We start from the raw sequence: 24,412 nt of genomic DNA on the forward strand, positions 1-24,412 counted from the left end.
TATTATGCTGCTTTGTCATAACGACTGTCTTAATTGTGTCCACAATTGATAATGCCATGGTGTTTTAAATTCCTCTGTGAGTAGAATCCTTTGTTTTTACAGAGAATTCAATACAAATCTTGAAATTTGCTGCTACAGGGTATTTGAAGTGACTTAAAGCTCTCACTGTGAATTAATCTTAAATGCAAACTAGGGAACAAAGCCCATTACCTATTACAAAGCCTTGCACTGGAAAAGGACTGGGAATTATGTACAGTTAGTAACTCTATCAGTTATTTTTCTGTATCTGTTTTCTTTTTTATTTTGGGTGGGAATTATTTAGTGTTTCTTGGTTAAAAAACTAAGGTTGATTAGATATTTATTTAGCCAACAGATAGCATTTTCCTTAACTTGTAGATATTATGGACAAAAAGTTAATGCCATTTTGTTATTCTACGTGACTTCTTGTTTGTTTGTTTGTTTTTCTCCACAGTGGTTCCCACAATTTACTCATGTTTGAGCTTTCTGTGGAGGTTGTAGTGAGGTGGGGGTGCCTTTATTCTCCCAAGTAACAAGAGGAAATGGCCTCAAGTTGCACCACTGGGGGTTTAGATTGGATATTGGGAAAAATTTCTTCATGGAAAGGGTTGACGAACACTGGAAGAGGCTACCCAGGAAGATGATTGGGTGACCATCCCTGGAGATGTTTAAAATGTGTGTATATGTGGCACTTAGGAACATGGTTTAGTGGTGGACATGGCAATGCTGGGCTAATGGATGGACTCAATGATCTTAAAGGCCTTTTCCATCATAAACAATTGTTTCATTCTGTGATTCTCTAATTGAGTAGAAATTGCCTCGCAACAGTATTGTGCCTTGATTTGAAAGCATCAGGTATGTAGAATTCTCTCTGCCTCCTGGCATTTGTTTCTTTTGTTAATCATGGGTCTAGAAATTTTATTTTCAGTACATCTGGTTTTAGTTTTGAATAAATGGTTCTTGTTAGACTTTTCTCCACCAAATTAAAGAAATCATCAATACCTGGTATCATCATACATTCATTTAATTATTCAGTGTGGGAAGGGCCTCAGGATATCTCTAATTAAACTCCTGCTCAAATCAGTGTGGGTTTTGGAATCAGGAAAGATTTTTTAGACCTGTATTCAACAGAGTCTTGAAAACTTCCAGGGACAGAGAATACATGGACTTCCAGACACACCATGAGTGAATGACCCCTCTCTTTGAGCCCAACATTCTGGATAGTTTTTCACATGTCTAGTAGTCCACCCATATACACGGTAAAATCCCAGTTTGGATACAGGGCTACTGTGCTTAAATTCAAGGGAGATTGAGTCAACTGGTCATGTATTCATTGTCATTTCATCACAGCAAGCAGTCAGGCTGGTCAAACATGATTTACTCTTGGTGAATCCAATTGCCATGCCAGGCCTGGGAATGTTTGAAGATACCTATGTACAGTACTAAAATCACTGTGGTCTTTTATTCACTAAGTTAAAACATTGACCTAGCCGAGTTGTCATAGCAAAACATTTTTTGGGGATTTTTTTGTTCTGCAGTATTTTTCTTGGTTTGTATGTTTCAGAGCTCTAGACTCAAATCTCTGGTATGAAATCTGTAGTGCTGTGTCTGCCTCATATTCTTGATGTAATTAGGAATTACATTACTCATCCATGTGTTTATATCTAAGAACTTAAGTTACTCATTTGCCACTGCATGGGAGTGGGATCACATTAGAAACCCTTTAAAAGCTTTGTTAGTGAATCTGTCATATAAAATATGCCTTACTGCAGTCTGTGCCCGTGTCCTGCTTTTTGAATAGTTTCAAATTCCTTAAGACAGAGTTTTGTTTTATTTTGTTTTTTTTCCTCTTGTCAGAAAGTACATGGCAGCCTGCTACTTCACAGTTGTCACTCGACACTTGCAGTAAGACCCTTCCCTTAAGATTTTTATTGGAGGTGGTGTTACCTAAGCTGTGACAGCAGTAGCTACTAAAAGCCTCATTAATCATGTATAAATATCTATTAAGGTTATGAAGCAGAATATTAAAGATAATATTGAATATTCTATGGGCTTTGAATATACCTGGTTACTGTTGTTTTTAATAATGCACAAGCACAGCATAATTTCAGTTATCTGTTACTTTGAATGAAAAAGCTAATTGTTCCAACATTCTTAGAATTTATTCAAAAGACAAATTAATAGAGTAGGAAGGATGGAGTGCATTTAAAACAGGGAAGAGAAAATAATCAAATAATACATGATGAATTTTCATTAGAAAGAAAATAGCAGTTTCACTAACTAGTGGTAGCTCCATAAATAGCTAAATTTTCCAAGCTGTATGAAGCAGTTTTCTCTCCCCCTTAGCGTGAAGGTCATGTAAAATGGAGATTTGGAACTGTAATTTGACCATGCTTTCTGGATTACTGATTCTCAGGAAAAAGGAAAAAAAAAGTTCATTGTGGCTATGTGACCTTAGCAGATTGACAGTCACCTCCGTTTTCACAGGATGAAAATACACTTGAGTTACCAGTCCCTGTGTGGTGGATCCACTTGAGGCTAAAACCTAAAGTATGTGTGTAAGGCTCCTGTGTATAATATATTTCCCAGGGAAGAGAGAGCCAGTAATGTAAACTTAAGATGAAAAATTGAAAGTTGTGTGAGATCCTGTAGGTACTCTGTGAAGGAGCAGTTGCCTTTGGTTTCTTTTAGTTGCTCGGGTGGCATTTTAAAAAACAGAGCCTGCCTTCTTTCCTGGGACTTGTTTTCCTTGGTTGTCCTCTTTTCACTCCAGTGTTGGGCAACTGTCATTACCTGACAATTCATTCCAGTCAAAGTCATCTGTAGAGACATGATTGAAGCCAGAGTTGGGCAAACACCTCATAAAATACAATAAAATAAATTGAAGGAAGGCTGCAAATATTCATCTTAGTATTTAAATGGATTCACTTTGATGTTGTTCACACTCTTTTTCTGTATGTTTCCATAAATATCCTAGTGAATATGTTAATTGAGAAGACTGTCTATGGGAACAATGAATATCCAGTTTTAATATTCACGGGAAGTAGATTTGGAAATCACATTTGTGAATACTTGAATCAAAAAACTTATTCTGGGGGTTCAGCTTTTTTCAGTTAAGTGCCTAAAGTTTATCACATGATCTGTGTGCATGATGAAAACTGCCTGAACTTTTAATGCTTGCATTAAGTGGCTCATAGAAAGAGACAAAAAAAAAAAAGTAATTGCTAAAATGTGTATCAGACACTTGCAACTGATGAACAAACATCAGAAAATAATTCCCTCACAAACAATGTAATCAAAAAGACACAAAGCATACAATTGCTTTTTTAACTATGTTTCCTTCAGTTGGCCTGAATTTTATCTGTTACGTATCTCAACATAATTAAACATGAAAACTTAATCCAGTGTCCATTTAAAACAGAAGCTGACACCTTTGTATTGATCCTGTCTTTTTAATAAAGTTCTGAGAGAAGAAGTCCTGAAAGGGTGCCTCTGCATATAAGTAAGGGTGCTTCTGTGATGAGTGCCTGAACAGGTGTACAGGAGGTGTGTTTAGTGAATGTTGGCTCTCCTTAGTTAAAAAGCCACCCCTTCCTTTCCATTCTGGAGTAAATAGTGCTGGCTTACTCCTCTCTTGTTACATTTATTCCAGGTGATAGAGAATTGCCACTTAAGCACCTCTGTCTCTACTGCAGTCACTACACCGTCTTGAATATGTCTGTGGATCCTACCAGAGAAACATCAATTATGATAGCAAAGACCTCAGGCTTATGAGAAATTTTGTTGCTTCTGGAAGACATGTTCTTCTATGAAACCCTGATGATTTGGCTATTCAGGATGCTGATAAAGGACCAGAAGGTCCGTGCTGTGAAAGCTGGGTCTCGTTCTTTCTTTAGCTTAGAATTTGGTGATCCCACTTTTTTTTTTTTTTTTACAGACTTGAGAAGCCTTATATGTCCATCACCTAAGAAAATAAAATTAGGTGAATATTGAAAGAGTCTGACTCCCCATTTTATAAATAAACAGCCTTCTTGTGAGCAGTGATAGGAAATTTGAAGTAGTTTCTATACCAAAACAAGAATGGCCTTATACCAGGAGTGTCAGCCAAAATACGCCATGGCCATGAGAAGCTTTTGGAGCTCAAATGGTGGAGTTAGGGATGAACATGGATATTTTTTTTCTTCTCAACCTTTTTTTGATTAAACTTAAAAATCTGCGATTTTATCCTTAGCTGGTAATGCCCATTCCCATTGGAATGCTGAAGTTGACTGTTGAAGTTAATGTTTTTACTTCAGCTTGCCAGGAGTTCACATCCTTAAACTAATACCCTGTCATCTCAGGAGAAGCCTTGAATCTTGCAGTGGCCTCTTCTTCTGTCAGTGTGCTCTGCCAAGGGAAAGCAAGTCTGCATTTCTTTTTGGAATTCCAGTACAGAGGGCATGCATTTTCTTTTGATGCTCATAATTTTAAGTACATGCTTGCAGAAAAGCAAAGTAAGCTGTGGGCTTACCTTCTTTGTTCTCTGTACAATCTCATGGTTGGATGGAATGTTTCTTTGCTTCTAAACACCAGTTTTCTCTTGGCTTTCTTTTCCTTGACAGCTCTTAAGTTGTCTTTTCTGGTAGAAACATAAAGAATGAAATGGAATCTTTGACAGGTGTTAGGGGACAGGTGTTTTGGAACAGCAGCTAAATGAATATAATCTGTGGGATTTCTCAAGGGTTTTGTTTCATCTTGGTCTTTCTCCTTCTTTGAACAAACTTTTGGGAAAAATGCCATCTTCAAAAGTTGCATTACACAAAAGCAAGCAAATTTCTCCCAAGAGGAAGGGACATCTGGTTGCCCAAATTCTGTTAGGGCTGTGTGGAAGACTGAAAAGTAGGACTGCTATTTCCTGATTATTCCTTCTCTGTTTCAAAGATGAGTACTTACTAACTTCATCATCAAAACATGTTTTTTCATATAAAAACAGAAAAGCAAGGTGAGCTTAAATGTCTTGTTAAGCAGAAAAACAACCACAAGAAGCAACACTTGGCTTTCTGAAAAAAGTGTGCAATTTAACTGCACTAGAACTCCTTTGTGTGCTGGAAGTAATGTAGCCTGACTTGCTGTGATTGATTACCATGCAGCTGATTGATGTTGAGGTTGCTTTTCCTACAATTTATATAATCTAGTTCCCATATGGATCTCCTCATATCTAAATAAATCCTGAGCTCCTGCTGCAGTGTATTTCTCAATGGTAAAATGTTTGGCATCTCTCATCTCTCTCTCTCTCTCTCTCTCTCTCTCTCTCTCTCTCTCTCTCTCTGTGTTCTCTGGCCATTGTAGAAGCTTCATTACCTCTGACTTCTTTCCCTCTAACAAAGTAATTTGAAATTAATAAATGAGCTTTGGAGGCAAACAGGCAAGCAGGTCAACAAATGTATAAGCATAAGATGAAAAAAAATCTGAAAAAGAGATGCTTTAAAAGATTGAAATTAAAAATTCATTTTTGATTCTTAGAGCAATTAGTTGGGGATGTTTGATTTTTCTGAATTTTTTGTATTTAAAATTTGTGGGGTTTTTCAGATCAGGAAAAAGTTTGAAATCAAAATCTGTTTTGTTAAACAGCAAATAATATCTGAAGTGCCTTCCAGTACTTTTGAAACTTATATTTTGAATATTTATTTAAATGTGTATAATACTAGAAGGAGGAGGAGTCTGGTTAAAAAAAGTATTCAAATAATTACTTCATACACTGTGTATGGTCATTCTTATGTTCTGCAGATTATGCTCTGGAATGGTTTAGGAAAAGCAACTAAGTGGGAAGGTTGATACCCTGTTTTGGGGTGGATCTGTTTTAGGTATGCTTAGCTTAACAATACCAGTATCTTCAACACATCTCTTTTATTTAAACCCTCTGTACCCTTTTCAAACGTTTTTCAGACATGACAGCCATTGAATTGTTCAGCTGAGTAATTATTTCCTTCCCTTGAAGTTTTACCTCTCTTGTGTTGCTTTGCAATTCTTGTTTTTAGACATGAAAGAGACTCTTTTTTTATTATATCTAGATATCCTTGGACTATTGAGTGACATGCACAAGTAACTTCAAAAACATAGTCTGACAGCAGTCATCCTGGTTCACTCAGCTTTGTAGATACCAACAGAAAGAGGAAAAGTTGGTGACCTGGAGACTGATACATTTTTAGCCTGAGATTCTCTTCCAGTTTAACCCTATTCAAGCTATTTGAGCCATCCTGTGACAATAATTCCTTCTAACCTGTGGCGGGACTGCCTTTCTCTATAATTCTCTGAAATGGTCAACATCCAGGATGTAAACATCAAGGTTTTAAGCCTCTCTCTCTTTTTTTTTTTTTTTTAATTTTATAATTCTGTTTGTCTTTCAAATTACTGAATGTCAAAGTTTGCAGAGATGAGGAACTGGGGGGGAGAACTGAAAGTAGTGAAGTTAAAATTACAAAAAAATTATAGAATTGTCACAGTTTCCTATATTAAATTCACAATACAAAGGAGACCACTTGTTCGGTATATTTACTTTAAAAAATAATTATAGGCCCGGTTAAAATATTTTACTGTATAAATGAAGTGTTTCTCAATGAGATACTTTTTCGAATGAACTTGTAATAATGTATGTACTTACTATAGAGAAGAGGTGTGTGGTTTGCTCTTTGCATAGTGCTTCCTGAACTTCTGAAATGCCCAGTGAAATCACCACCACCAATAAAAGCTTTTAAACACCTGGAGTAGCTTACAAGCTTGGATTTAGTAGTACACCAGGGTCCTGATTGGAAAACCAAAAATGTGTATCTACAAAACGAACTGAAAGTGTGATTCTAGCACAGTCAGCCCTGCTTGTGTTGGCTGTTGTTGAGCAAGCACAGGCAATGTCAGGGGTAGAGATGCACCACCATGAGAAGCAGGGGAAGCCTGTGCAGCTTATGGATTCTTATCTAGCCACTGAAACCCGGGCCCCTACATCTTCCAAGTGGTTATTTTTCCTTCTAAGCGGTTTAAATCCAATGCAGTTACAGCTGTTGGTGCTACACTAGGATCTTCATTTGGCTCTCTAGACACAGGATTTGGATTGTCACAGTGTAGTTTAAAATCAAAGTATCTCGCATACCATTTGTGTAATGTATAGAAGATTATTTCTGGAGCTCAAATAAAGCCATAGCTAATAAGATGGTATTATTCTTATATGTTGAAAAGCACTTGGAGGAATTACTGGAATAAAAAAGTGTGAAAGTTACCAGTTTCTTATGTGATTAAGTAGAGTGAAAAAAAAATAACCCAAAGTTGTTGTGTTTCTCCCCAACATTTTCTTTCCCTACAATTTTTCCTGCTTTATTATTCACCTTTCCTTATTTAGATGTCATTGCATCTCTCCTAGACTAGTTACAACAGTCTTTGTTTAATTTGGTTCGAAATGGACCCGACAGATAAACTTGTAGATTCTTCTCAAAATTACACAGAACAGTTACTGATGTTGTATGGGCTTGTGAAGATTTGTAGGTTTTTACCATCACAGTGACTGCTAACAATCAATGTCTCTCACGTCTTGCATAGCACAAGCTGCATTATGTTGTAGAATTGATAGAATGGTGCTGGCTGGTAATTCCTGCGTCTGACCCACACATTCTAGATACACCAGAGCTGTTCTTCTAGCCAGATTGCTGAACTTGATTTTAAAGCTAGTGGAGGATTATAGCACTTCCCTGAATAAATTATTCTGTCTTGTTAAAAAATACATGCTTTAATCTCTGTCCAGATATTTCTGGCTTCAAGGCAAGAAGTGAAAGACAAGAAGCAGACAATGGGAAAAAAAACCAGAAAAGGATCATTTTAACAGTTTTGGTTTCATGTAAAGTGAGTAATCGTGATTATGAGATATTGCAGTACATAAAGTGCACTGCAAAAAATATCACCTTGAGGACTATAGATGAGAGTGCTCCAGTGCTACAGCTCTCACAACTTAAGCTGTTTAAAAAAGAGATAAATTCGTAGGATAATTGCTAATCTTCCTCTAGCTAGTAGGAGCTAGTTATCAGGATGATCAGTTGCCATCCCAGTCCAGAAAAACTAATTTCCCAAGAAAAATATTTGTTTTGGGCTCCAGGCCAGTGTACCTTTTCAGTTGTGAAAAATAACCCTTCAGAAAGGATCAAATCACAGTTTCAATTGCAGGTTAAGCATGGTTATTAAATTTAAGAAGAAAGATGTATTTCAGCACTAATTTGGCCATCAATTATTCATGGGATCAAGGCTTATAAACTTAAAATCTATCAGTATTGTATTCTTAATTTTCCAAATAAAACATAAAATCACTGTAGTGTTTACAATTTACCTTTAGAGTATTAAAACATGGAAGATTTCTCATCTATTTCTTTCCCAATGTTAAGGCATTCAGCATTCTAGAATTGTATTGGAATCATATCACCACTTTAATATTTCACCATCACTATATTTCCTGCCTGTAATTTGATTTCATTTAACCCAACTCTGTGATTTTGCTTGTTAACTTTATCAGGAATAATGTTTTTGCATGAATGAATTCTATAAAAGTCTGCTTTTTATTCTCTACTAATCAAACTGTTATAATGTGTATCTCAGGGGATCCACGCTGCCTTTAACAAAGGATTCTTTTGGTCTGAAATGTAATACACACAGAATGTTTTCTAGCAGTATTAACTATAATGGATTTAGCTATTTCACCTCTTGCTTCAGTGCATTACAAACCCAAGGGTTCAAGGTAAACATCTCAACAGTGAGGTTACATTTTCTATAATATTCTTATAGGAACCAAGTTTACAAATCCATTTGCACAGCTACACATAAGTACTGGATTCCAGGGAACTCCAGCTAACTTTCTTCAGAGCTTTGCCAATATACACAGAGGTAAGTAAGTTTGAAAATAACAATTATCTAACTTATTTGAGTTGGGTGAAGGTGTTAGTTGCTTGTTCATGTACACTTGAGTGGAGATGTGATGAATTAAGTGGTCTTCCCTGTAGAATGCAAATGCGATCATTTAACCAAATGATTGAAACCTACTATTTATCTGCTTTAAATTGCATGACTTTGTTTGCCCACGAGCTGCCTCATAGTAACCTGACTTCAGAGTCACTGATGGTGACTCTCTGTTTCATACTGAGTTTCTTGCTTTTAAGAGACTTAAGAGCAAATGTCCTCCTGTTGTTATTTGTGGCCTTTTTTCCTCTCCCCAATTTTAAACACTTGCATATGCTCCATTTCAGCTGCCATACGTGTACCTCAGTGATATGATATTAATAGCAAAGATTAAGCAGTTTCAGCTCATCAGAGAAGAGATATTAGTCATCACCAGGCCCAATGAGAAGTTTAATTTTCTGCTCTCTTTTTCCCACTAAGCTCTGTTGGCTGTCACTCGCACTGATGTCTGTGGGACATTTAATAACCTGCTTCTGAAGATGCATTTCAGTGGTTTCTCTCCTTTTATTTCCTCTGTCAATCTCAGTGAATTTCATCATTTTAGCCTTTAATTGAAGACCACTGTGAGTAGATGGAGAGAAGAAAGTTATTTCTTGAATAAAGCTACTTAAGGGACTCATGATTTTTACTGTATTCAGGGGGAAGATGGGTTAAATCAAGATACTGAAAACTATGGGAATTGTTGTTTTGGTATGTGATTACCTGTTCCCCTTGAAAAATTCCGTATCTTCCTTGTCCTCAGCTCCTGTTTATATGCATTTGTTTATTTGTGCCTGAGAAGTGTGGTTAGATTTGTGGTGCAGTATGGATGATGTGGAGCACGCTGAATCAGGGAATGACAAGAAAGAGTCCCCATTGAAAACTTCATAAAACAGCTTCCAAAATGACATCTGTACTAATAAAAGCTCTCATGGGGTAGTAGACTAGTTGACATAGCAGTTGCTGTTCAAAATGGCACATCTCAGACTGGCACAAACTTACCTTACAGAGAAGCCCTAAACTTAATAAAATTCTTCTTAATAAAATTCTTCTCTGAGATGATGCTACTCCTGTCACCTTATGTTAACTACAACCTGAAAGTGAAGTATTGATAGGTGATAATGTGCAATCTACATACCCCCCTATTTCTGGGGTTATATCAGCTTTTGTCTTGCCAGGAAGACTCTTGTGTAGCTGCACTATTTTAGCTTCCTAAAAGGCCTCTGTCTACATTGGTCACTTTGGAAACTGGAACTTCAGCAGGCCTCTTAAGTTTTCGAGTCACAGAAACTTGCTGGGCTGTATTAGAAATGGTCTTTTAAAAAGAAGTTTTTTGCTCTTAATAGCCACTTTTTCATCTTGGAGACTACACACGCAATAGGCCAGTAAGCCTAGATATTAGCTTAGAAAAAAATAATATTACACATTGCAATTGCTACCACTAAAGAAAGGACAGAACCCTTTCCACCAACAAATCTACAACAATAGTACTGTTTTTCTTCAGTTTAATTTGCAGGTTGATTCAGGGGAGGCAGATCTAGAATAGTACTGTCAATCTGAAGCAAAGCATAATGGTAATTCTGTGGGAAAAAATATTTGCACCATATGGCAATCTATGAGCACATTTGATGTGTAGAGAAGGATGAGACTTGTAATTTCTTTAATTGTTTTATTAAGGGCAAGGTGTTGCCCTTGCAAAAAAATTGTTTGGAAAAATATTTGCATATTTAAATAAACGTATATATTAGATAGCTAATAGTTGTTTACCTTACATATCTATCAGTACATTACAACAAATAGAAAGACCTTATATTATTTGAATCTTTTTTAGAAGTACTCCGCTAAGGTCCTGGCACATTGTTTAACTGCATGTAGGAATGGAATAATCTGAGCCATTCCTGGACAGGGGTTGTTTTTCTGCTAATTACTGTTAGATTGCACTAAAGCAAGGTGCTTGATCTAGGAGCTGTGGTGAAATAGCCTCTGGTTAGAGGCAGACAAGTAATGGCAGACTTCCACTGGTGGGAAAATTATTCATGGTAATTTCATGTGGTGCTTGTTGGAAGAATCATATTTGCAGCCAGTGAGAGTAGGAATCACAAACAGAATTGCTGAGAGTTTGAACCTGGTTTTAGTAGATCTCACAGAAAAGAAGCTCTAATGGTGTGGTGAAAACTGAGAAGGTGAGAGAGCTTAATTAGGAAGGGAGGAGCTAATGAATGAGAGTAGGGAAGGAACAGTGCTCAGGTGTTACTGTCACTTGTCATAAACTCCAAACTGAATGGAGTACTTGCAAGCTGGCTTTTTTTAGTAATAATCCAGGCAGGAAGACAAGACAAAGGACAAGATATGCATGCATTGCAAGTAGTGGGATGTAGTAAGAAAGTGGATTCATTTGGAAAAGAGAAGGTATTATCTTGAGGAGTCAGGAAGACATGGAGTCCTGTTCTAAAAGTACCATTTGCAATATCACTAAAAGCAGCCTTGCTGGGCTGCACACTAATCTTGTATTTGAGCATCATGTATATGTGAAAAGATTCAGCACCATGAAAATGTGTACATTCCAAATTATTCATTAGGTTTGCATCTTTTGAAATTACAGGAAATTTTTCAATGTGAAACCTTATTCAGAACATAAAAGCTACCAGTCAAACTTGCAAATTGATGATTAATATTTGGTAGTCATCAAGTGTTTATGGATTTAACGGAATCAGTATTTTAAAAGTGTAGGAAATCATTAATAATTGTTAAAAGAGAATTTGATGTTACAAGGAATATGGATAACCTGCTTATTTGGCCCTCTCAAGAGCAAATACAACATTAGGTGAGCAATATATTGAAGAGAAAAGTGATCGTGTAAGTGAGGCATTTTTGGTGGTGGCTGATGGTGGAAGGACTATTTAAGGCTAATTTAAGTCTCTGTAGACCCCCTAGTCCTTTCTATTATTAGTCTAACTTAAGAGCAGAGGCTATACATCATCAACCCTCTAGTAAGAGTACAGGTGGTTATGTGGTTAAAAATCATATGAATACTGGAATAACAAACAGACAACGGCTGCAACTTGATAAGGAGTTCATATTCTGCCTGTGTACTCTAATGAACAGTTCCAGTGTGCTACAAAAAACTGAAGAACTATAACTGAAGTTTTGGTTAATTATTTTCTATTAATATAAAAGGAAAAGTACATTTTCTGAAACAGAAGAAAAGGAAAAAAAGAGACAGAACTGAGAGAGTAAATATTGTTTCAGGATGGCCTGTTGCATGAAATAATGGCTTTGAGATTCCAGAGTATGGGAAAATCCTAATTCCTCTTTAGTACTATAGATGATTTGTGTCTAAAGAAAACAGCATAATGTTGTTACCAAATTGATGGCAATGCCAGCTTTTAGGTATGGGAGAAAAAAAGTAAGTGAGAAGATCTTTGTTTCTTCAGATAACAAAAGTAGGGTAAAACAGATCAGAACTTCACATAAGCAGTAATGCAAGATGTTTGTATTATTATTTCTGAGGATGTTTGTTGAGAAAGATCTCTTAGTACAGTCCTAAAGCATATGGTAGATGGTCAATCCTCTTCTCCAGCTGTTTAAAGAGAGAAAGGTTGATAAATAGTGAAATTCTCAAGAGGACAAGGACTGCACATTTGTATTCACTGCTGCAAGCTGACTAGACTTTTCATTGCATACAGAAATGGATTTGATCAGAACATAGCAAGTTATAGCCTGAAATTGTTGCAATGGGAGATTTAGGTGAAGTTGACAAGAGGAGAAGTAGCTCTAAACAGAAGAGAGTTCAAAGTGTCCTGATAGATTGTGAACAGGAGTTGTGGAATCTCCACAACAGATTTTTTTTAGAACAGAGCAGTACAGTGACAAATTAAAATTGGTGTTAGTAAGTGTAATGCAAGGCACCTTGGAAAAGAATAGTCTTAATACACTATAGTGGATTCTTAGGTGACCATCACTGCTCTGGAACTGAATTTTGGACTTTGAATAAATATTTCTAGTAAAGTTGGATTTGATACTGGGGGATAGTTGGTGATGTATATATGTTAATAGCCACAGGCACAACTTGAAAGGCCTTGCTAGTTATTAGGATGGGAGACTTAATTGTTGTTTCCTTTCCTTTACCAGATTGAGAGCTTTCTAAATACACAAGACAGGGCAGAGCTTTTCACATGAGCAGATACTGTTAATACCAAGACAAATGTGTTCTATCAGGTCGATAATGCATTTAGGAATGCAAATAGGAAGAAAATATCTGTTCATCAGAACAGTGTATTTCTGACACGGTCTCTCTGTGGTATTAATGAAAAATAACTCTCACTAGTTTTAATGCAAAACTCAAGCTGTTTAAGAAAGGGCTTATATGATATTTCAGCCTGGGACAACTGGGCCTGAGCTCCATAACTGCAAAGGTCTCTTCTAATCCTATGTGGTATCTTTGCAAATATATTCACTATTTGCTTCATGGAGCTCTCTTGGGTTCCACTGAACAGGAAATAAATAATCTCCTTTGCTAGAGAAGGGTATTATTTGGAGATTATGTTTTGGCTTCTTCATGATTTTAAAACACCATTTTTAAGGATTAAAGCAGCAGCAGAGCTGATTATTTAGTGGTTATTACTTGATGAGGTAATGACACTTGGCTTATTTCCTAAGCACTTTTTGATCTACTGATGAAAAACGCTCTCTAGGCTAGGTAATATTATTGTTAACAGTAGTGGAGTGTTGGGAACTAATTAGTCTCACCAGCCTTTTTAGGCGAAGGAAAAGAAGTGTTGATGGAGAAAAAGGAATGCTGTTAAGTTTTAGGAATGCTTCTTTTGAATGACAGTCTCACTATGTAACATGAACTACTCAAAGCTCTTTGGTGCACTTGTGTGAGAAAATGGATTTCTTTCAAACTGAGTGGTTCAGGGCTTATTTGGGGAGTGTGTGTGTGATCCGATTTTGGTAGCGTGGGGAGCTACAAGGGTGAGTGACTTCCCTGAGAAGCTCTCCCCTTATGTCTAACAGAGCCAATGCCAGCCGGCTCCAGGACAAACCTGGCCAAGGCCAAGCCTATCAGCCACATGTAGCACCTCTGGGATAACAGAATTAAAAATTAAGAAGGGAAAAAAACCCCAAACTGCAACAGAAAGAGCAACTGGAGAGAGGACAGAGAATATGTGAGAGGAAGACAGATGGGGAGCAGAATGACAGCCCATAACCCCAGAGGAAATCATTAGCAACCTGCTATGCTACATATTCTTTATAATATATTCTATATATATATTCAATATATAACAGATGTAGTTTTTTGAGAAAGCTTGATGTTGATGAAACCTAGTTAATGAAATCCAAATTTGAGCCTAGATAAGCATTAATGAATTATTTTTTCACCATGTAGACCTTTAGTAACCTTCAAGATTGTCCTGGTTCAGGGCAGATTTGGGAGAGAACCCCCAGAGGGACTCCTCTAGGAAAGCAGATTCAATTGGCCCCTCCCCCCAACCAGTTCAGGAGAAAATAACTCCTTGGAGAAAAGTGGAAAAAAACCTGTTTATTAAGCAATAAAACCTAAACAATATGAAACAATAAAACCTCTTGCTGCTCCAAAAGAGATGACAAACTCCAAAAGTTCCCTCCCCGGGTTGCAGCTCAGCTCACTCAGTCTCTCATCAGTCCCTCTGGCGCTGGAAATGCCGCAGCCCAGGCCTGGCCCGGTGGCTGCAGGTGCGAGCTGCCGGTGCTCTGCTGGGTGTTCAGTCCAGAGCAGGTTTAAACAGCTCCAAAGAAAAGAGAAAAAAACACAGTCCAGGGAACTTCTTTGCCTCAGTTAGCTAAAACTAACTAAAACAAAGGAGAGCTCTGTCCCATTGTCTGTCCATCCGCAGACAACACAGTCAAGGAGCAGGGATGTGGAGGAGTGAGAGCAGTGTCTGAAAACAAACTGCGCTCTTCTTCTGTCCCCCCTTCACTCTCTGGAGCAAGCCTTAAAGGTGCAAAAGTTATTCTTTAGCATAAACAGAACAAGATGATTGGGGATAAAAGCATCATATAGTCAACCCAGGACAAAGATATAAATGAATTCTTTTTTATATATATATAAACGAATTATTTTATTTCATTATATAAATGGAAATATTTTATTACAGTTTTTTGTGACTATGACAAATTACATCTATTTTATACAATAAATATGACTGACAAAAGGTTAAATGAAATAACTTTTTTTTGAGAGTTTGAGTGCCCATGGGGAAGTCATCCAGCCTCTTGGCTTTAATACTCTTACAATCTAATGAACTTGAGACTGTCTTCAAAAAACCATAACAAGCAGTTTCTCTGTCATTAACCCCATGAAATGAAATAGCTTCCTCTTTTTTCTACTTGACATCTTACATAGGTGGAATTTTTCTTGAAACTCTTGGAAGTAGTACCAGTTTAAAAAAGGTATCCTGTAGTCTGTGTATTAAAGAGGGAAAGAAAGAGGTGGTGCATCAAGACTGTTACCAGAAAAAGCAGAGTAATTTGACCACAATAACTGTTGTTACCTCTGTTTCTTTCAAGTTTCTTTCGAAACTTGAATTCTTTTGAATGGGGAAATATTTCCTGGTTTCATACTTTATGTATGCACAGCTCTGTTGTTGTGGTGGGTTAACTTTCACTGGCTGCCAGGTGCCCACTGAAGTCACACTCACTCTCCTACTCAGCTGAACAGGGGAAAGAAAATATAACAAAAGGCTCAAGAGTCACCCCACTATCAAAACCTTGTCATGCAAAGCCAATACAGTGGTAGACCTCTTATTTAGTTGTGCCTTGCAGATAGTTGTACCTAAGGTCTGTAATCCCTAACTTCTCTGCTCCTAATTCCTTGCTGAAGGCTTTATTGCAATTCTGTACATATGTTTGGCTTCACAGTAGACTGTGACAAGAACAGTTCATCAGAGAAGGGAGAATTAAGTGCTCAGTTGCTTTTCTGAAGTTACTAGTTGTCCTTTCTTCCGCTCTGCTGTTTTCCAAACAGCACACTGAATAGTCATTCTGACTACCTCAGCTTACTGGACACAATTGAAAGCAATTTCCCAGTGCCTTGTTTATTGATAATTCTTAGTGATCGCTGTGGCTTTTGTTTCTTTCCTACATGGTTGTCTGGAATGTTTTCATGTAAAACTCTCTTTTCTGATCAATGATGAGGGTAAAAGGAGCAACAAAAAAGAAATAATTTGGAATTGTTTTCAGTTTTCCTACTTTCACGATTTCTCACTGCATCACAGCCTGTCACTGCTGTGCTCTGTTGCTCACTTGCATGCTCACCTGCACCCCTGTTTTCTCTTTCACATTTGTGCTTGTTTGCTCTTTATCACTTTCAGCCTCGCTCGCTCAAAATCCTGTAGCTATTCTCCACTTGCACTTGCACTGGTTCACACATCCCTCACGCTCTGACTTTTTCCTCAGTGTTTGCACACCTTGAAGCCTTTTAAGCCTTTTTTGTGGCAGTTCCTTTTTGTGCTTCATTTCACTCTCTCTCTCTGTCACGCATGTTCAATTTTCTCTGTTCCATTACTGGATTCCTGGGGACATATCTGCAGTGCTGCCTAGTGGGAGTAGGGGCTGCTATTGTAGTATACCTCTGGTAGTGTTTATGTTCCTTGTTCAGCACCAGTGATGATGTGACCAGAAAATTTTAACCACTGCTAGTTTCCCTTCACATGTACATCATTACTTTTTGTTCTCTCTCTTTAAAAAAATAACATCATTTGCTTTCTTTTTTAATATTGATTTTCACTAGAAAAAATAAAGGGTTTTTTTTTGAGATGTAAAAACCAAGCAACATTGTTCAGCAAAATTATAATGTGTTCTGTCTGAAGGACCCAAGGAGCCTGGAAATGAAACTAGAAGAAAAGAATGTTGCATCCCCCCAGTTAAAACAGAGAAGATCCAATATGGTTCAGATTTTCCTTTTTATACAAGAAAGACATTTCAGACTTGAGAATTCATGCTAGTCAGATGGGTACAGTTCAACCTGTCTAATGCTTTCATATGCTGCATATCCTGCTCTCTAAATACCTGTTTAGCTATGCTTAACATAAAGAAGAAAACTTGAGAAAACCGAAAAAAACTCAACCGCTGACTGCATTTTATGTTTTTGTGTTGGGACTCTTTCTTGTCATTAGTTATCCCCTTTATGAGTAAACTTCTCCTAACCAATGTAGCTTTCTGTTATTTTTTTGTTAGTACTTAGGTGTGTAGGGTTTTTTGATCTGTTTTATTTGCACAAACTTACATGCTTGTAATTAGGGCTTTCACTGAGGAAAATGCGATGAGAAATCATATGGCCAGCCAGGAGAAACTAGAAAACAAGATTTTCAGATAGTTAAAAATTTCTTCACAAATTTATGCCTTGCTTCTCTCTGCTTACTTTTAGTCTTTTTCCTGCTGGAACAAGTGGCCCAGGGAAGTTGTGCATGCCCCATATTCAGAAGCATTCAGTGTCAGGTTGGATAGGGCTTTGAAGCAACCTCAACCTAGCGATTGATGTCCCAACCCACTGCAGGGGTATGGGACTAGATGACTTTTAAAGGTCTCTTCTAACTCAAATAATTCTGTGTTGAACTATTAGTGGAGTGTGTTTGTCCTTAGTTTTAGCTAGTTGCCAAATGGTTTTAGTGTTATTTCACTGCAACTAAGAATAAATAAAAGATAATAAATGATTTTCCTTTACAGGGAGAAGAAGCTGTCTCCTTTTCAGGCATTTATGATAAAAGGGAAAAGGGGTGCTAGGAGGGAGATTTTCAGATGCTTTATGGAAATAAAGCAATTCATTGTGACCAGAGCTCAAAACTCAATGTAAATCTACATTGCATTTAGAAGTACAGTTGAAGAACTGCTGTCACATATGCAGTATCCACTTCTGTAGGTAAGGTGGAATATGGATATTTTGGGAGTCTGTGTGCAGCCTGAGGTGATCCACCCTCCCTGGTGTCAGTGTCTGAATTAGTTAATGCAAACATCTCTGGTGTGTCTGCATTCAAAGCTGCCATAACCCATCACCAAAGTTACAGAGATAATAATCAGCCTGAGAGGAGCAGCAGCAAGAAGGGAACCCAAGAGTAGAGGGACTGGAAAAGCACTAGAGGAGACTGGAGGCCTTTCCAAGTGATCTGCATGACTGATCCTTCCAGTTATGCCTTGTCTCTCAGCCAGCACCTGCTTGCTTCCTGGGAAGGTTTGTATCTGCCACTGGTAGGCACAGAGGGCAGTTTGTCTCCTACTTCCCCCTATCTGAAGTTCACAAAACCTTGGGGTAAAATAATCATCAGAACTCCCAAATTATTAATTAGTTGTTATTGTAGCAATCACTGTTAGTAATTATGGGTTATTGTTTTAATATATCTTTGTAGTTAAAGTAGAACTTTCACTGTCTGAAATGCAACTTGATTTAGAAGATATTTAAAGAACTATTATTAGTGGCATACCTAAAGGCATGTCCATTTTTCTTCAGTGACAAAAGAATATATTTTTGTACAATGAAGGTTTAAATAGATCATTTAAGTTTTGAAGTGCATTTTACTTTGGAAGCAGAGTTTGAAAGGGAGAGAAATGTTATTCCCTGGCTCTAATGCATTTCTTGACTCCTGGGTTGCTTGAATTTCCAGTTCATTTGAATTTGCCTGTGTGAGAAAACTCTAGAGCAGAAGTCCATATTACCAGAGGAATGAAGAGCAGTTTGGTCTTGCTAAATGGCAAAACTGTGCTTGTGTTATGCCATGGCTGCAGGTAGGAAACCTAAACGTGCTTTTCCTTGTTCTGGCCAACACAGGGTGAGATTTTGTGGTAGCCAAGATAAGGCATGAGCAGGACACAGAGTTTCTTCCGTACTATCTCATGTCGTTGCTAGGGGCAGGGAAAGGGACTCTCCAGGAGAAGGGCTTCCTTCCTGGTTGAGAAAACGTGGAGGGAGCCATCTGGTGTTGTCAATTATCAGGGAATTTTTCTGTGTGGATCATTGGTTGTAGCTTTTTTATTAATGTTGTTAGCGTCACTGTTTGTTTTCTTATCTCATTGCCATTTTCAGTAAATTGTTCTTACCACAACCCACAATCTTTGCCTTTTGTGCCTCCAACTGGAGGTGGGTGAGAGAACTAAATTGGGGAATACCATTCCTAAACCATGACATACTGTATATGAAATGGCAGGAGGTAGTGAGCTCCTAGCTTGGTTTGGTTATGGTGGGAATTCTTCCTGCCAGCTGCACACTGGGATGTGAAATGCAGCTACTTTACTGCAGAACCTGACATGGGCTGCCCATCCTTTCCTCTGTACCCTCCCTGATAGCTTTCTTCTGGCTTTTTCAGATGTTGAACCAAAAATAGACATGGAGCGAGACAGCAGGTTGTGGGGAGAGATGCCTGATATCTCTGTTTTTGCAACTAAAGTTGTCACAAGTCACTATCTATAAAAATATAGCTTAGCTTGTTGTTAATTTCCAAGTCTGTACCATCAAATGAATATAAAACTCAAATTAGTATTAAGGAAGGAAATGAGTTATCAGCTCATTGGAGGCAAGAAAGGGAGGACACTAAGATACATTCTAGCAGATAAATCAAAGTGGACCTCTCAATTTTCTTGAAATTTATCAAAAAAGAAAACTCAGTGGTTTTTGGTTTTTTTAATTCCATTAATTTTTAATGAGTATTTGAAAATCTTTAACCTTCAAGAGTAATTATTCTCCAAGTCTTATCCATTCTTTCAGTTTTGTAGATATTTTTCTTCCTTAAAAAAAAAAAAAGAAAAAACGGATTAATTACAAGAAGATGGATACTTAACTAAGCTTCAGGCTTCTTGGTGAGTCCTAGCCTGTAGCTAATAAATGTTATCTCTGGCAATTTAAACATTTTTTCTTTTAATTAAGTTGTTTAAAAAGTGGGGATATGTTAAAAAAATTGCACAACAAGGTGATATATAACTGTCATGAATGAATTAAACTCACCCATAGTAAAGCTTCATTATGTACCTGTTTTTAATATCATAAAAATAAAATAAAGATTATATCTATTGTGGTGTGAACAGAAAATCCTTCTCTTTTCTTAGTCTGGAAAATGAGAAAATGTAGTAGTAAAATCACAAAAATAGGCAGAAGGAGAAAAGAATTGATATAATTCCTCATTTTAAACAAAACACTCTCAGTTTTTAAATATTTAACAGAATTAATTTGACTGATGGTGTCTCTTTGGCTAGAAAGAAATATCCTATACAGTCTTTTCAATCCCAAATATCTTAATATCCTGCATTCTGAATCACAAAAATCATGACATTGAATTTCTAGTTGTGTTTCTAAAGTGACTCTACATCTGTTCTCCTAAAAATAAGTCCTCATTAGCTACCATTTAGGTTATGAGTTATTAGATCAGAATTTATAACTAGATAATTTCAAGTTTTTATTTGGCATTCTAAGGAACAAAAAAATCTTCTTGCTATAGAAAAGAAACTTTGAGTAGCAGTTCACATGTACATTCACACTAATTAAGACTGTAAAAGCTAAGCTGTACTTGTAAGACAGGTACATGGGATTTTCATCTAAGTGAATTCTGGGTTATTTTCTTTTATCTGTCTTAAAGTTCTAAGGAAGATTTGTTGAAGAATTATGACATCTCAAGTAGTATTTAGGAGGTGCATCTTATTTTCCTGTATACTATCTTTACTACTTGCAGTAGGAGTGCTGAGTCTCTCTAACTCCAAGACACAGGAATCCTTAGTTTTCAGAAGTACAGCCCAGGGCACAGCAACTTCTGGGAAATTCCGTGATAATCCACAGCAGTTTGCGCTGTAATATGCAGCTGCCAATGGTCGCACTGCCACTGGGCAGCTCGGTAGGATTCATGGAACTTGGCCACCCCTGCTTGTGGCAATTTCCTGTGTGCTTACTTAGGAAAAGAGTTGGGAGATGTCTAATTCTTCTTTGATGGGTTGCCTTCCAGGTAAAATGTGGCAAAAGAGACCTTTGTGGATGAAGAGCAGGGAATATGTTTGTTTAGACCTTGTGTGCAGAAGTGGAATAGGTAGTGTGGGGCCTGATCTTGTCAGCAGCAGCAGCTTCAATGAACTCTGTCAATGTGCCAGTTCTAATCTTTGGTGGAAGTCATAGTTAATTGAGTTCAAAGCCATTAAGGACATCCCAGTTGTCTGAACTGGTCTTTGATGGGAAGCTTGTGTAATCATTAGTCGTTTTCAACAACTAAAGTGTTTACCTCATTTCTCATTCAAAATTTGTCTTCAAGTTGGTGATTCTTCCTAAATCATTTTCCATAAGATTAAAGAGCTCTTCCAATCCTGTTCTTCATGTGGAGTAGCTAACATAGTTCAGTCAACTCACTTCTCAGTTTTCTTCTTGCAAGCTGAGCAGCTTGATCTCTTTCAGTTGTGAGGCATTATCTCTAGTTCTAACTTTTTTGCTATCTCTCTTTTGAACCCTCTCCAGATTTTCAACACACTTTTAAAAATGCACATGACAGAAGTCATAGTGGTATGAAATAGCATTCTCATCACCACTACATAAAGAGGTACTACTTGTATTTATCACTTCCTGCTCTTTACTCCCCAATTATACTTCCAAGTACCAAATGACTTACACTCCCAGTTCTTGAAACTCTTTTTTAAATTATCTTCTTACCTATGCTGATTTTTAGTTCCTTCCATCATCTATACTTTCCAAAATACATGATTTATAGAATAATTTATAGATATAGTTGGCATTATTTGTTCTCAAAAATATTTCTTTGCAGTTGGACATAATGAACTGCATTTTGTCTGAGTAGGCAGGATTGCCCTGTCTTTAGTATAATTTTCACTATTAACTTGGTGTTGTGTGTAAAGCTTTGTTTTTTTTTTTTTTCTTTTTCTTTCCAAAGCATCAGTAAATATTAAATGGCAACCACCATATTACTGAGTACTTTGACATCCCAGCAGGTATTCCTGTTTTGGTAAACTTGGTGCTTGTAATCTGGTTACATAGCCAGGTTTTAGTTCTTAATATAGAATGTCCTGGTATTGTTTCTTTTTAAAAAGAAAATATGTTACTTAATCAGACACCTTTCAATGCCTTATTATGATAATTTATACATCTGTGCATAATATTTAGTTGCCAACTTTAAATCAGATGAAATGATAAAATCAGTCTTACCAGATTGATAGTAAAAAAAAAAGCCTATCTATCTTTAATTATATTCCTATCAATTAGTTTTGGTCTTCTGACTTCTGGATGAACTTTTTCATTACTTTAAGTGCTCTTAGTCCATTTGGCATCAGTGCAACAGGCCCAAGAATCATCATGATCATTTTGTTTCTCCTTTTTGAGTACTGACACAGAATAAATACTCAAGTCAATAAAACAGCCTGTCCTTTCTGATAGGTATTATGCAGTGGTTTTGGCTGTTCCTGGCACAAATTCCTTCCTTTATTTTTGAGCACACTGTCTTCCCCTGGTTATTTAGTATGGACCACTGGATAGAAGTTATCCTGGCTTATGTTTCTGCTAACAAAAGTCGAGTCTTAAAGTTGTCTACCATGCAACTAATTATATTATGTAAAGTCACAGTGCTTGTTGTGTTCAAAAATTACAGGTTTTCTAAAGTCTCTAAGTAAGGAAAAAGGTTACATTCCATTCATTTAGTCTGCCAAACGTGTACTGTTTTCCAAGACATTGGTACAAGCTGAGTAGACATATTTCTAATTTTTTCTTGTCAGCATATTAGCTTCCTTCATTTTTTTTAGTCAAGTATCAAAAGCTTTTCTTGAGGGACTACCCTTCTAGCTTGAATCATCTGGCTCCAAGACCCCTTTTGAAATTTTTATGAAGCACCATTTTAAGCCTGTGTTGGAGCATCATGGGCTGAGTTTACACAAAGGGGCACTGCAGTCCAAAGAACTGAATGTGTGTATCCTTGCACAATAGCTCTACCTCAGTGTGACTAAAATGTCTCTTCCAACTATGCACCACAATGAGGCTTCACAAGGGAAAAATTATTAACTTTCCAGTCTCCTCCCTGTCTTTCTAATTCTCTATTTGTCTATTTTTTTAGTGCAGCTATCATTGAGAGATCAATGACTGGTTTATAGTTTTCGTAGCTCTTAAATTAACCACACAAATTTAAAAAGGGAAACTGAAAAATGTTCCACCTACCTTACACAAACTGTTTCTTCAGTAATGTTGGAGTATATACACCTGACTCCCCTTTAAAAATTAAATGGAATACCTTTATAAGCAATTGCTGCTACTTACTGCAATGAAGTCACTGCTTCAACACCGTGGGACTTGGATTTTTTCCCCTGGAATTTAACTTGTAAAGCCTCTTGTTCTTCTTGTTCCCCACAGACAGGACCATCTGGACATTGTTATGTTGTAATTGTGGAGAGCCTAATATTTTTGTTTGTTAGGATTATGAGATTAATCTGGCTTTTAAATATAGTGAAACAGACATCATGTCATTAACATTTATATTACTTCTTTCTTACTTTGGTTGCAGCCAGTAATACCCAAGTGTAAGTTTTGTGTGATTTTGAAGATTTTGGTGCCATGAGATATGGCAGCAGATTAATGAAGTTTGGCTTTGGCTGGCTTCACAGTGGAAGTGTGGTAGTACTTCATTAGTTCACATACATTAAACATTTGGATTCCTGCACTTCCAAATTCCTCTTTGAAATTTCAGAAATATGGTTCTCCAGGCAGGGGCTATCACTGAGCTCTGGGATGCACATTTTTTTAGCTTATCTACATATTGTTTATTATCTGATTGTGCTCCCTTAGTTCTTCACCAAAATCATAGACATTAAGGAAATTTCTAGTGTGCCAGGTAAAAAGATGCAGTTGGAGTCTTCTGCATGACATAGGCCACAGGATTTTTTTATTGCCTTTTACAAAAACTTGTTCATGATTTTAAAATACGCAGAGACAGAAAATTATTGGTGATTTTTGATGAGTTATGTCAATGTTTAATTACTTTTTTTGCTCGAAATTTGGGCTGTGTTTCTGTCTTTTATTTTAGAAAATTCGGTTATCAATCTCTGGTTCCTGTACCATTCTCTTAAAATTGGAAGTCTTGTTGGAGTGAACTTTACTATTTCCCTAAAGGATACGAGCAAATTGCCTATTAGCCATACTTCTGTTTATCTGAGTAGATTTCTGTTCTTCAGCAGTTCAATCTAAAATAGGTTTTCCAGCGCTTAGGCCATTCTGTAGGTCTTTGCATAATTCATCTTACTGAGTTCCTTGTTAAACAAAGATCACCAGAACAGAGCAGTATTCCATATTCTCCAGTTATATATATTATACAAATACACATAGGAAAATATTGAAGTGTTTTTATAAAAAATTGAGATTGACAAAATGTTTCCATTCTAAATGTCCTTTTTAAGAGGCTTAAAGTTGTTCACAGACTTTGACTGTTCAGGATAGAATTTTACATTTTGA

At 36.9% G+C, this 24,412-nt stretch overlaps 1 protein-coding gene across 4 annotated transcripts in view; it reads left to right on the forward strand.

The window, feature by feature from the left end:
- LARGE1 (LARGE xylosyl- and glucuronyltransferase 1) overlaps window positions 1–24,412 on the forward strand; it is a 270,233-nt gene that overhangs the window by 80,203 nt on the left and 165,618 nt on the right. For 2 of the 4 annotated variants that reach the window (XM_038153717.1, XM_038153716.1), the window contains one exon: window positions 8,815–8,913. The exons of the other annotated variants lie outside the window; for them this stretch is intronic. In XM_038153717.1, coding sequence (XP_038009645.1) covers window positions 8,815–8,913 — 99 coding nt within the window. The remainder of the gene's footprint in view (window positions 1–8,814; window positions 8,914–24,412) is intronic. 4 annotated transcript variants of the gene reach the window in all.

This window comes from Motacilla alba, chromosome 1A (assembly GCF_015832195.1).
Source record: "Motacilla alba alba isolate MOTALB_02 chromosome 1A, Motacilla_alba_V1.0_pri, whole genome shotgun sequence".
In the NCBI taxonomy this organism is placed as follows: Eukaryota; Metazoa; Chordata; class Aves; order Passeriformes; family Motacillidae; genus Motacilla; species Motacilla alba.